Raw genomic sequence first — 13,771 nt, 5'->3', positions numbered from 1 at the left:
AGGCAGGCAGATTGCTTGAGCCCAGTAGTTCAAGACCAGCCTGGGCAACATGGTGAAACCCCGTCTCTACTAAAAATACAAAAATTAGGCGTGGTGGTATGCATCTGTAGTCCCACCTAGTCGGGAGGCTGAGATGGGAGAATCACCTGACCATGGAAGGCAGAGACTGCAGTGAGCCAAGATTGGGCCACTGTACTCCAGCCTGGGCAATACAGCGAGACCCTGTCTCAAAAACCAAACCAAACCAAACAAAATTTAGCTACTATCTTCATGCAGTCCAGCCTACCCTGACTGATAGAGTTTCTTTCTCCTCCTTAAGGAGGACCATACTGAAGGAGGACTTAAGGAGGACCATACTGAAGGCTTACTAGTTGTTAGGCATATACATCTTATTCAGTCCTCAATGCTGACATATAAGGTACAACAATCTCTCTGTTACACACATGGAAACTGAGGTTCAAAGAGGTTAAGCAATTGGCCCAAGATCACATAGCTAGTAAGTGGTACCCCTGGAAAGGACTCCTGGAATCGAATGTAACATCTGTGCTCTCTTATGTACACGGAGGCCTGGCTCATCTGTCTGCTAAACTGAGACTCCAGTTCAGGACTATCATTTCACAGAAGATAAAGCTTCTGCAGCTCCTTTTCTCCCTGAAGAGGAATAGTTTATGGGAAGGCAGTTTTTATATGGCTGTGGAGGTCTCTATGACTTTCTACAATCTTCCTTGTTACAGTAGCATCTAGACTTCTTTGTCTGCCCTGTTAAGAATCACTTGGAATCTTACAGTTTCTTAAGCAGACATAGTCTAGGAGAGTCCACAAAAGTTTCCCTGGGGAGGCCAGGCGTGGTGGCTCACGTCTGTAATCCCAGCACTTTGGGAAGCCGAGGCGGGCGGATTCCGAGGTCAGGAGATTGAGACCATCCTGGCTAACACAGTGAAACCCCGTCTCTATTAAAAAAATACAAAAAATTAGCCGGGCGTGGTGGCAGGCGCCTGCAGTCCCAGCTACTTGGAAGGCTGAGGCTGGAGAATAGCATGAACCTGGGAGGCAGAGCTTGTAGTGAGCCGAGATCATGCCACTGCACTCCAGCCTGGGCGACAAGAGCAAGACTCTGTCTCAATGAATAAATAAATAAATAAATTTTCCTAGGGAAATATACAAAAACCACTTAGGTTCTAATGTTCAATAACAAATAATCTCAACCTGAAAGATGTATTCTATTAATTTGACAAGTGAATAATTACAGGAAATTAGAGTCAGACCTCCATGGTTCAAATCTTGCCTCTACCATCTACTCACTCTGACTTCTTTAATAATTACTTATCTCAGAGAGTTGTTCTGAGGATTAAATGAACTATTGAGAACAAAGCATCTACCATACAGAGAAGTCTCCAAAATACTTAATTCCCCTTTTCTGTTCTCTCTCTTATTAACCCCTTTTACAAACCGTTTTATTTATAAAACCCCTTAAGGAAAAGGACCCAAGAGATGTCTACACTAATGGAACATTCTTACATTTGGATACTGCAAAGTTGAACTGATCTGAACACAGCAGGTTTTAGATTTTCCTTTATTTTTTTGGTAATAGCAGTTATGTATTTATCATTTAACTTTTTATATTAATAATTTAAATAATAATTTTATGCTTTATTGGATTATTTGCCTGTCTCTCCATGGTAACTTTAATGTGGAAGAAGAAATGTAGTCCCTAAATGAAATAACTGTTACAAGACAGAAACCTCTAATTTAACATGCCAATAAGTCTAGCTAATCAGTAACCCGTAGCAAATGATAATATCCAGCTCAACACACAGAATAGCATATGTAATAAACAGTTCACAGTGATTAAAATATTTTGATAGTTTGATCATTTCTTTTCTTCATTAGGTAAAAATCCCAAAGAAGAACACATTTTAAAAATCTCTATCTCAAAGAAATAAAAGGTATTCAAACTGGAAAACAGAAGTCAAATAATTCCTGTTCACTGATAACATGATCTAATACCTAGAAAACCCTAAAGACTTCCAAAAGACTCCTAGACTTGATAAGCAACTTCAGTAAAGTTTCAGGATATAAAATCAATGTACAAAAATAAATAAGCATTTCTATACACGACTGATAACACTGAAGCTAAGAACCAAATCAAGAACTCAATCCCATTTACAATATCCACAAACACTCACACAAAAGAAAACCCTAGGAATATATTTAAACAGGGAAGTGAAAGATCTCTACAAGGAGAACTACAAAACACTGACGAAAGAAGTCATAGATGACACAAAAGAATGGAAAAACATACAATGCTAATGGATTGGAAGAATTAATGTCATTAAAATGCCCATACTGACCAAAGCAATCTAAAAATTCAATGCAATTCCTATCAAATTACCAATGTCATTTTTCACAGAATTAGAAAAACAATCCTAAAGTTCATATAGAACCAAAAAACAGCCCAAATAGCCAAAGCAATTCTAAGCAAAAAGAACAAAACCAGAGGCATCACATTACCCTGTCTTCAAAATTATACTACAAGGCTATTGTAACCAAGACAGCATGGAACTGGTACAAAAATAGACATATAGATCAATGGGACACAACAGAGAGCCCAGAAATAAAGCTGTATACCTACAATCAACTGATCTTTGACAAAGTTGACAAAAATAAACAATGGAGAAAGCATACGCTATTCACTAAGTGGTACTGGGAAAAATAGCTAGCCATATACAGAAGAATGAAATTGGACCCCTGTCTCTCACCATACACAAAAACTAACTTAAGATGAATTAAAGACTTAAATATAAAACCTGAAGCTATAAAAATCCTAGAAGAAAACCTAGGAAAAACTCTTCTGGACATTAGCCTAGGCAAAGAATTTATGACCAAGACCTCAAAAACAAATGTGACTTAATTAAACTAAAAAGGTTCTGCCCAGCAAAAGAAATAACCAACAGAGTAAACAAACAACCTACACAATCAGAGAAAATATCTGTAAATTATGCCTCCAACAAAGGACTAATATTCAGAATCTACAAGGAACTCAAATAACTAAATAACAAAAAAATCACATAACCCCATTAAAAAGTAGGCAAAGAACATGAACAGGTATTTTTCAAAAGAAGAAATACAAACAGCCAACAAACATTTGAAAAAATGTTCAACATCACTAATCATCAGAGAAATATAAATTGAAACCACAATAAGATATTGTCTTATACCAGTCAGAATGGCTATTACTAAAAATGTCAAAAACAGATGGCATGGATGTGGAGAAAAGGAAATGCTTATACATTGTTGGTGGGAATGTAAATTAATACAACTTCTATGGGAAACAGTATGGAGATTTCTCAAAGAATGTAAACATTTCTTTTAAATGGTAGTTCTAAAAATAGAACTACCATTTGATCTAGCAATTCCACTACCAGGTATAACGAAAAGATATTTGTACTCGTATGTTTACCATAACATTATTCACAATAGCAAAGTCATGGAAACAATCAATCTAAGTGTCTATCAACAAATGATTGGATAGAAAGAAAATGTGATATACATATATATAATGGAATACTATGCAACCATAAAAAAGAATGAAACCATGTCCTTTGCAGCAACAGGGGTAGAGCTGGAGGCCATTATACTAGGTGAAATAATGTACATTTTCGCTTGTAAGTGGTAGCTAAACAATGCATATGCATGAACACAAAGATGGAAATAAGACACTGGGGACTCCAAAAGCAGGGGTTTTGGAAAAACCCTGAGGGTTGAAAAATTACATATTGGGTACAATGTTCACTATCTGGGTGATAGGTAAGCTAGAGGCCCAAAGTTTACCATTATGCAATATATCCACATAACAAACCTGAACATGTACACCCCCCAGATCTAAAATAATAAAAATAAATAAATAAATAAATAATCACTACCTCAGCACTTGTCTTAGGGATACCAAAAGAAAGAGCTACTTGGTCTGAAAGTTGGGAAACCTGGGCTCCCACAAATTTGAAAAAGAAAAAGAAAATCCTCTCCACAGACAAATTACTATTTAGCATTTCATGTCAAATCAGTAGCAAATACTGACGTAGTATGTACAGTTACTCTTACAAATGACATGGCTGGGTGCGGTGGCTCATGCCTGTAATCCCAGCACTTGTGGAGACCCATGTGGGCAGATGAACTGAGGTCAGGAGTTCAAGACCAGCCTGGCCAACATGGTGAAACCCTGTCTCTACAAAAACACAAAAATTAGCTGGGCATGATGGCGGGTGCCTGTAATCCCAGCTACTTGGGAGGCTGAGGCAGGAGAATCGCTTGAACTCGGGAGGCGGAGGTTGCAGTGAGCCAAGATTGCACCATGCACTCTAGCCTGGGCAACAGAGTGAGACTCCATCTCAAAAGAAAAAAAAAAAAAGGAATGATATTATATTTCAAAATATTTGGTTGACACATTTAATTCAGGTATATAAATGGCCAAGGTAGAAGATATCAAAATGAGGTGGATTTGATTTCTCGTGTGAGACTCATAGCTAATTTAAATGAAAATTTAAATAAGATTTATTTGACATGATTGGGAACAATTCAATTCAACTTTACAAACACTGATTGAATGTCTACCATCTGGTAGGCACCGTGCTAAGTGAGTCTCCAAACCTGAACTGTGATTATAAAGGGCATTTATAAACTTTCCCTCAAAGATAGGACATTTGCCCATGTAATCATGCCATCTTTAAAAGCATCACTCTAAATTATTTAGGTGACTTCTAACTTTGCCCAGTACTCTGTCCCCAGCACCTAGGATTGCACCTGGAAGATGAGAAGCACTTATTAGGTATTTGTGGTGTAAATAGGGAATGACTGAAGCAGTACCTCTAACCCAAAACCCTAACATGAAAGAGCAGACTGTAGTATCTGAAAGCCAACTTGTAGTAGGGTTACTATCAATCCTCAGTAACAGACCAAGGAGAATATTTTAGAAAAATCTGGCCTAAAATAAATGTCAGCTAGTAATCTATTTCTTGACGATTTGGGCTTTAGCTAGTTAATTGTGGAATTTCTCTGTTCTGATTACATAATTTCAAAGGAGATAAGTTAGAAAATAGACTTTATTCACACTAAAAAATGGCAGTGTCAGAGATTTATATGGAACTCTGGAGAGGCAGAAATGTTTGCCCCCTTTTTCTATGGATGTAAAGGAGCAGGGGCCTGTTTTCCCTTTAGCATATGGTTACTAGACAAGACTATGTGTAGGGAAGTCTCAGGGGCGATGATGATGTGTTCCTCTTCTAACACAAATTTCTTGAACAAATATTAATAGCAAACATATTCCATGCAAATGGAATATTCCATGCAAATGATATGTCCATATCAGCACAAAGGTCTGATAATCACAATTGTCACCAATTACTACAGATATGTGATCTGTTTATCACATTTTTAGATCCTGAAAAATGGAGAGTTAAAAGGATACCCATTTATTTAATGAATCAGTTTCTCTGTAATAACTAGAATTACAACTAGAATCTGTTTTCAAGAAAGTCATATGATCTGAAGAAGTACAGCAGAGTGCACAACACATTTTGTTACTGAGGATTACAGTAAAAAGTCAAGGACAAAAGCTATTTTCCATGCCAGAATCATCAGATGCAGGAGTAAAATTCTAGCACATGAGCAAGGACTCTACATCTATTGGTTACAAATGACATCATGCTTTCTAAAGAATCATGCTCATTTTTCCTGTTTCTACCAAATTGCATAGTCTGGAGCTCCCTCTCCTGGATTAACATGATTTTATCAATTTCTTCATACTATAAACCAGAGAGGCAGAATTTATCCACAGCAACAAATCATTTAATGAATGTTTGTGACTTTTCTTTCTTATTAAAGGGGACATTCTTTTATCCCAACATATAAAGTTGTTGAACTCCACCAAACAATAAGGAGAACCTCACAGATAAAAGGAAGAAGGTGTCATTAAACACATTACCTTTCGGCTGGAAAAATGGGCGTGTTTGCCCAATTTACTGTTAAGTGCTTCAAGAAACATTTCATCGGTGACTTTGCCGACATTCATGCAAGCATCATCAAGGATTGCAATGATCCCTTTGTGCTGTTGCTCCACGAGGTCAACAATGATCTGATTGTTGAAGTAGTCAATCTGTAGGACACAGCAAGGAGGGAATTCTGAAGAGAACAGTGACCAGGCCAGGTTAAACCCTGATGTCCCCATTTGTATCAGGAGTTCAGGTAAAACTACTTTGGTGTCAAATGTGTGAATAACATTAAAGAGGTCTTACGCTAAAAAGAGTACACATTCTAACAGAGGTTTATTTTTAAATTTCTTTGTTAACTTTCTATCATGAAATACACTGTCTGAGATTAGTACAGCCCAAGGCAAAGATAATAAGGTAGACACCATTTCTCCCATTACAAACTCATTTTAATCCTGCCTCCAGATCCCACACCCAACCCTACTCCTTCATACCAATCTGCCTGCCATTAACTGTAAGGTCGACCTTCCACAAAGGGCCAACAAATAACCTTAAAGTATTATCTGATATACTACTTCATAATAAAGTTAAGGTACTACACAAAACTTGCAATTTTATAAAAGTAGGGTACAAGTTAAATGTTTAGTTCTAGAAATTTTGTGCAATATGTTCATAAGGATGGCTGCAGTTGCCACAAAGTGCCTCGTTTACCTTTAAATACTGTTAATGTGTCATGCATGCAGATGGAAGGGGTGGAACTGTGCACTAAAGTGGGGGCTTTAACTGTAGTGTTTGGCAGAGTTGCCTTCTACCTGCCAGTTCAAAAGTTCTGTTTTCATACAGAATATATATACTAAAAAATTTCAGTCTTTTAAACAGCCTTACTCTGATTCAGCCTCTTCAGATACTCTTGTGCTGTGCAGTAGTGGCTCTATGTGTAAATGCTATGCACTGAGGGTACACAAAAATATCAACATTATGTGTACAGGATAATGCCTCATCCCAATCAGATGTCCATTTGTCATTGTGTTTGTTAACAACCCTTTATCTCTTAGTGTTAAATAAACTCCACTTAAAACGGAAAAAAAAAAAAAGAACTTGCATTTTTAGTTACATGACCCTGAATGACTAAAATCCAAAAGAGCATTTCTTTTGGTTTCCCCAAAGTTAAAAAGCTTCAATAGAATTTTGAACAATTTGAAAAAATTCAGTAGAATTTTGACATTTTTCTAGGCATAATATAAAGAATTTAATTCTGAGAAATAAATATCTATAAAAGATAAGAAAAAGCTTTTCCTTTACTTCCACAAGCTGAATGAAGTTATAAATAACTTCTGGCTTTTCAGCAACTATACATGTACAAGGTTTGTCCAACAATCCTCTGCCACACCTGTTTATTCTGACAGCCTGCAATGTACCTATCACTACACACAGAAGGCACACAAAGAAAGGCCAACTCAGGCAAGCTGCACATCTCAAAGAGGGGCAGCTTATGATCACACAGTTTAATGTTGCTATGTCCCATCTTATGCAGGAGTTACCTAAACTGATTGCTGTCTCCATTACCTTCTATAAGGTCTATATACTCATAATAGACCATTTAAGTGACTCATGTATTCCCATTTCATGCTTTAAAATCCAAGGTTTTATGCCAGTTATTTGTACGTGGCTTTTAGCTCCATTTCTAGTCTTGCATGTTCTCTTCTGTATCTTATGGACTGAAACCTGTAAACTGGGTAGTTTTTACTTTGTTTTTTATACTTTTCTGACTTGTCTAAACTAAAGTTTCTCAAATAGGGGGAATTTTGCTCACCACGGGACATTTGGCAATATCAGGAGACATTTCTAGTCAAAATGGGGTAGGGGTGCTATTGTCATTTGGTGGGTAGAGGCCAGGGATGCTGCTAAACATCCTACAATGCATAGAACAGCCTCCACAACAAAGAATTAGCTGGCACAAAATTTCAGTAGTACTGAGGTGAAGCAGTTTAGGTCTAAATATTTACTTTCATTATGGGCATTTATTACATTTCTAATTAGGGAGAAAAGTTATTTCCATCTTTGGAAAAAAAATCCTAAAAATACTCAAAAAGCAGGAGCTCTATATTAATAGTTGACATCTTAGACTTCGGGACTATGAAATTAAAGACGAAGTCTTTTGCCCCAGGGACTAAAGAATTACCTTCCCTAAAATCCCAATTATATTACTAAAAGCTATTGGTCTCTGCTAGTAACTTTCAGTTTGTAAGTTTAATACTGCTTCAAACATTGCTTAAACCAGTAGTTTTCAAACTAAGTTCTTCCAGCAACTTGGCATTCCCGTAAGGTTTCCTAAGGGATACCAGGAGCCAGAAGACTTGTGATGGGGTAGCTTAGGGACATGGGGCTCTGGCCTTTCATACCCACTCCAGATAAAACAGCTTTGTGCTTGAGTATCAAGTTCTCAATAGTTAAAATGATTTGCAAACTACAGCATCGAAAGCTTTTAAAAGTGAATGTACCAGATAACCAGACATTATGAACCTCCTGGTGGAAGTTCACACACAGTCTATGAAATGGGCTGTGGAAAAAAACTGACTCTGAATCCAATCAAGACTCTAGATCTAACAACCAATATACAGGACATACAAGAAACAGAGAAACATATTAAATGGCACCTGAGGAATGCAATTAGCAAAATCCAGACTGTGGGGAACTCCATAACAAATGACTCATTCTCTTCAACACAAGATTGCAAAGAGAGATCATTCAAGGAAAAAAAGAAACATGGAGAAAATCTATAGATATGCAAGAGACCTATCAATCAATCATAATGTAAGAAACTTATTTGGATCCAAATTTAACCTGCAAGACAACAACCAGAAGACAACTAAGGAAATATGAAACATGTATACTGACTGGATATTTTATGATATTATGGAATTTTTGTTAATGTTTTAGGTATGATAATGGCATTGTGATTATGGTTTTTGTAAAACTCTCTTAGAGAAATACATGGAAATATTTACTGAATAGATACCCAATTGAATAGATGAAATAATGTGATATCTGAAATTTGCTTCAAAATAATCTGGGAGTAGGTGGGTATAGTACAGATGGCATAAGACTGGCAATCAACTGGTACGTGTTAAAGCCAGGTGATGGGTATATAGGGTTTACTGTACTATAGTCTGTCTTCTTAATGTGTGTTTAAAATTTTCCATAATAAAAAATCTTTTAAAAAGAATCACTATGTTTAGAAGTTTGGGGTTTTACCCAGAATAGAGATTCTAATTGTGGGGGGATCTGCCATGTAGTAAGTAACTGTTACCTTGGAGTTGGCCTTCTGCTCCCTCTAGGACAAATAGTTCTTGGTTTATTTAGCGAAAATTTTTTGCATTTTGGGATTCTTGATTCTTTTTGAGATGTTTGGAACAGTCCACTGCATTACTTACCCTGTTGTCAATTATGTCTGTGAAATTTGATATTCTGATTGTGAAAGGATATTTTTGACTAGTACCTTGAAATCACATTTGAATAACAAGTTTTATGATTAAATTTGGTATTAAAAATCCAAGCTTCAGTTATACCGTGTATTATACAACAGTTTCATTCTTAGAAAGCTTCATATACACTTAATTGAATTGAATTAAATTTTAATTGTATTAGGAGAGTTCATTATTTAAGTCAAACTATAGATAATTCTTACATAAAATAGCCCTTTGGTTTATATGCAGATAGGTAAAATTTATGCCAATATACCTGAGCAACTTTTTTATGGTATTCTAACGTTTAACACATGATGGAAGGCAGATACAATTTTGAGGCGGGAAAGCTATTTGTTATATCATTGTCTCTTTACTTCAGAATGAGAGGAAATAGAAAATAGAAAGGTAGGAAGGAAGATAAAAGTCATTTAAATATAGTATTTCAAATATTTTTTTGCTGCTATTATATTGGATAACAAAAAACAAATACTGGCTTCATTTCTATTCTCTGGCAAGAGGATGAACAATCATATAAACTCAAACTACAGAAACTTAAAAGTTTTTGTATTTTTCAAGTTTATTCTCAAAATTGCTTAAAAATACAAACTTACAAGAAAAATTACTATGTCTCATTTCTATCATAAACAGAAGGTCTTATCACAGGAAATTTAAAAACCAAACAAGTCATGCCTTTTAGCTTTGATCTCTGTGGTTTGCACTGTGCACCCATTATACTTTCCAGCTATATCTTACCAGATTAGTTTGCCTCTGACAAATACAAAAGTTCCCAAAGATTGATTAGAGTAGAGGTGATAATTGAAGTGTAATACACAAGAAAATGCAAAGTAAAACAAGTATTTTAATGTGTAGGTTTCAGAGAATATAAACAACATTAACTGAAGACAATAAAATACCATATAGTCTACAAAGTAGAAGAGGAGAAAAAGGAGGAAAAGGGGAAGAAGAAACTAGATTCTGAAGCAAAGTTCAGCCAATTTAAGGTATAACTTAATAAAGTATGCTAAACCTAACAGACAGATATAAACCAGTAAGTCCACGTGGTATCAGCCATAAAGTGAAAACAAGTTTACTGGTTCTAACTCAGGATGTTCTGGGCATCAACAAGGCAGTCTATCAAATTATAGCAATCCCACCTAAAAATGATGAAATTAATTGTATTTACATATCTCAAAAAGGAAAGCTGAGGTTCAGATGTTTCAAATACCCGCAAAAGATCAAGAAATACCTAAAATAAAATTTGACATTATCAATAATATGAGAAACACATGAAGGCATTTTCCATAAGAGTCCACTCACGTGTTTCCAGGGGATCCCTTCCCGCTGGTATTCCTCTTGTTCTTGCTTCAGAACCAGCTGAATAAATAGCTGCTGCAGTTTCTCATTGCAGTAATTGATACAGAATTGTTCAAAACTACAATAAAAGGAATAAATTAAGTTTCAACAAATAGAAAATAGGCAACAAGGTTTTAAGTATCTTTTCCAGTTTACCTGTTGTTGTCAAAGATTTCAAAGCCATAGATATCCAAGACACCAATAACAGTGTTTTTCCCATGGATTGTGGTGTCATAGTTCTTGACCTCAATAATATCATTGATGCGAGTAACGATCCAACAAAAAAGGCGCTCATATATTGCCTGCAAGGAAAATAGCATCATAAATGCTTGCCAATTTGGGAATGAGTCCTCTGTTTGGATTTGTGATCAGTTTTAAATTCCTGTCCACCTTCTCACTGTTTAGCATAGCCATTACTGGCCTCAGCAGAACAAATGAAAATGTAGACTGTCCATTTAAAAAAATCCAAACTACCTGATGTATGCAAAACTAAAGTAAATAGCTTGTATTTTTAAAAGATTATTACCGGTCATTATACCAATTCCAACGACACTCTCCAGGCATGTTTCCCTGCCCGGCTATATCAATAGTTTGCCTGATCCCTTGAATAAGCCAGTTCATTGCTTTATTATTAATTTCATCAACTATAAAGAGTTGAGAGCTAGTGAGTTAATATCTATGATCCACTAAAGCTATATGAATTCTAAAAAATATAAATATTGATTTCTAATGCTAAATGAAGATCTGAGCCAAAGATCAAGGGTTGAAATTCCCTGAGAATCGAACACACATCCAATGCACAAGAACACACACACTAAGCCACACATGGACAAAGGCACCACATGCTAACACACATTCACATCCCGATACACATGTGCTCTGCAATGTCACATCGTTAGAAAACCTTCCTTAACGTCTCCTGCCAGCTACCCACTCTCTTCACCCATATCCATTACCTCCCCTTTACTCTTCAATCCACTCCAGTCTCCACTTACATCCTATTACTCCATTGAAATGGCTCATCAAAGACTCCCAGCACCTCTACATAGATACTTCTCGTACCTCATATGGACATCTTGCTCTGTCGCTCAGCATCACTCAACCTAGGTTTTCACTGCCTTCTTGGAACACTCTTCTCTCCGGATTTCGGATAATAGCCTTTCTGAATTTTACTCTTTGTTCACTGGATGTTCCTTTTTGGTGACCTTTGGTAGAGTCTCCTCTTCTACCTGACTTGTAAAAGTTGGAGTTCTTCCTGGTCCTCTTCTCTTCACTCTCTAGCACCTTCTAAATCATCTCACCCAGGATTAAATAATACAAATATAATATGACTCCCAAAAGTATTATCCAAATCCAGACTCAGAGAACAGTCTCTGAGCTCCTGACTCAAGAGCTTGACTGTCTACCTGACACTGACTCTTCAATGGCTCACAGCCATCTCAAACTCAAAGGACTCTTGATCTTTCCTCTTCCAACAACTGTTCCTATCCTACTTTTAGCCACAAATAAATAGCACCACTTAGAAATTCACTGATTTATTCAACAAATATTTGCCGAATACTTATTATATATAGTTTGTTAGAGATACAGGTCTAGGCAAACACAAACATGGTCTCAATCTCCAAGAAACTTAGGGAATAGAGTGAAGGAAAAAATTATTCTCTCTGTCTCTCTCACTTGCCCCCCACCTCGCAGATAAACATCCACAGTAAAGGAGAGGTACATGGGGTCTTAGGGGAATTTAATCTATGCAGTGCTCAGGAAGGTTAGGGAAGGCCTCTCTGGGAAAGTGATACTTGAGACCAGAAGGATGAGTAAGAGGTAGCCAAGCAAGAGAGGAGAGAAGAGCAGTCCAAGCAGAGGGAACAGATGTGCACAGGCCCTGTGACTGGAAGGAGAAAGGGATCAGGATAATCTGTGAGGACTGAGAGAAGACTAATGTGCTGGGCTGAAGAAAGGGGGGCTGGGTATGGTATAAAATGAGGTGGGAGGGGTGGGCTGGAGCCAGACCATGTTAAAGTATTATCCTTGCTTCTCTCATTCTCCACATAATAGGTCCTATGGATTTTATTTTCTCAACACAGTCCATTTCAAATCATCCTCCTCTCCCCGTTTGTACTTCCACCTTTCTGATTCAAGCTGCCCTCATCTCTTTCCTGGATTAACAAAATATCCCCTTAACTGACCTCTTTGCTTCCATTCTTACTCTAGCCCCCATAACATTCTCCATACTAAGGCCAGAGTGATCATTTTAAAAATGCAAACTTGCCAGGTGCAGTGCCTCATGCATGTAATCCCAACACTCTGGGAAGCTGAGGTGGGCAGATTACCTGAGGTCAGGAGTTTGAGACCAGCCTGGCCAACATGATGAGACCCCATCTCTACTAAAAATACAAAAATTAGCCAGGCATGGTGGTGGGTGCCTGTAACCCTAGCTACTCAGGAGGCTGAGGCAGGAGAATTGCTTGAACCCGGGAGGTGGAGGTTGCAGTGAGCTGAGATCATACCATTGCACTCCAGCCTGGGTGACAGAGAGAGACACCGTCTCAAAAAAAAAAAAGAAAAAGAAAAAAAAAACGGTCGGGTGCGGTGGCTCACACCTAATCCCAGCACTTTGGGAGGCTGAGGAGGGCGGATCACAAGGTCAGGAGATGGAGACCATCCTGGCTAACATGGTGAAACCCTGTCTCTACTAAAAATATAAAAAATTAGCTGGGTGTGCTGGCGGTCGCCTGTAGTTCCAGCTACTCGGGAGGCTGAGGCAGGAGAATGGCATGAACCCGGAAGGCGGAGCTTGCAGTGAGCTGAGATTGTGCCACTGCACTCCAGCTTGGGCAACAAAGCGAGACTCCATCTCAAAAAAAAAAAAAAAGGCAAACTTGATGTCATTGCCCCTCCTTAAAGTCCTCCCTATTGCTCTCCATTGCACTTAGGAAAAATTCAAATTCCCCCAAAACTAAAAACCAA

At 37.4% G+C, this 13,771-nt stretch overlaps 1 protein-coding gene across 4 annotated transcripts in view; it reads right to left on the bottom strand.

Moving 5' to 3' along the window:
* The window catches only part of MYO1D (myosin ID), a 384,944-nt gene that overhangs the window by 258,118 nt on the left and 113,055 nt on the right, over window positions 1-13,771 (bottom strand). For all 4 annotated transcript variants that reach the window (XR_010133616.1, XM_031011723.3, XM_055388511.2 and 1 more), the window contains exons 9-11: window positions 10,961-11,106; window positions 10,769-10,883; window positions 5,981-6,151 (exon numbers count right to left, since the gene is read on the bottom strand). Coding sequence is in view for 3 of the 4 variants with exons in the window: in XM_031011723.3 (XP_030867583.1) it covers window positions 5,981-6,151; window positions 10,769-10,883; window positions 10,961-11,106 (432 nt within the window). In the remaining variant the exon portion in view is untranslated. The remainder of the gene's footprint in view (window positions 1-5,980; window positions 6,152-10,768; window positions 10,884-10,960; window positions 11,107-13,771) is intronic.

The sequence above is a fragment of the Gorilla gorilla genome, chromosome 4 (assembly GCF_029281585.2).
Source record: "Gorilla gorilla gorilla isolate KB3781 chromosome 4, NHGRI_mGorGor1-v2.1_pri, whole genome shotgun sequence".
NCBI classification, from domain to species: Eukaryota; Metazoa; Chordata; class Mammalia; order Primates; family Hominidae; genus Gorilla; species Gorilla gorilla.
This window is presented reverse-complemented; position numbering and strand designations above follow the sequence as displayed.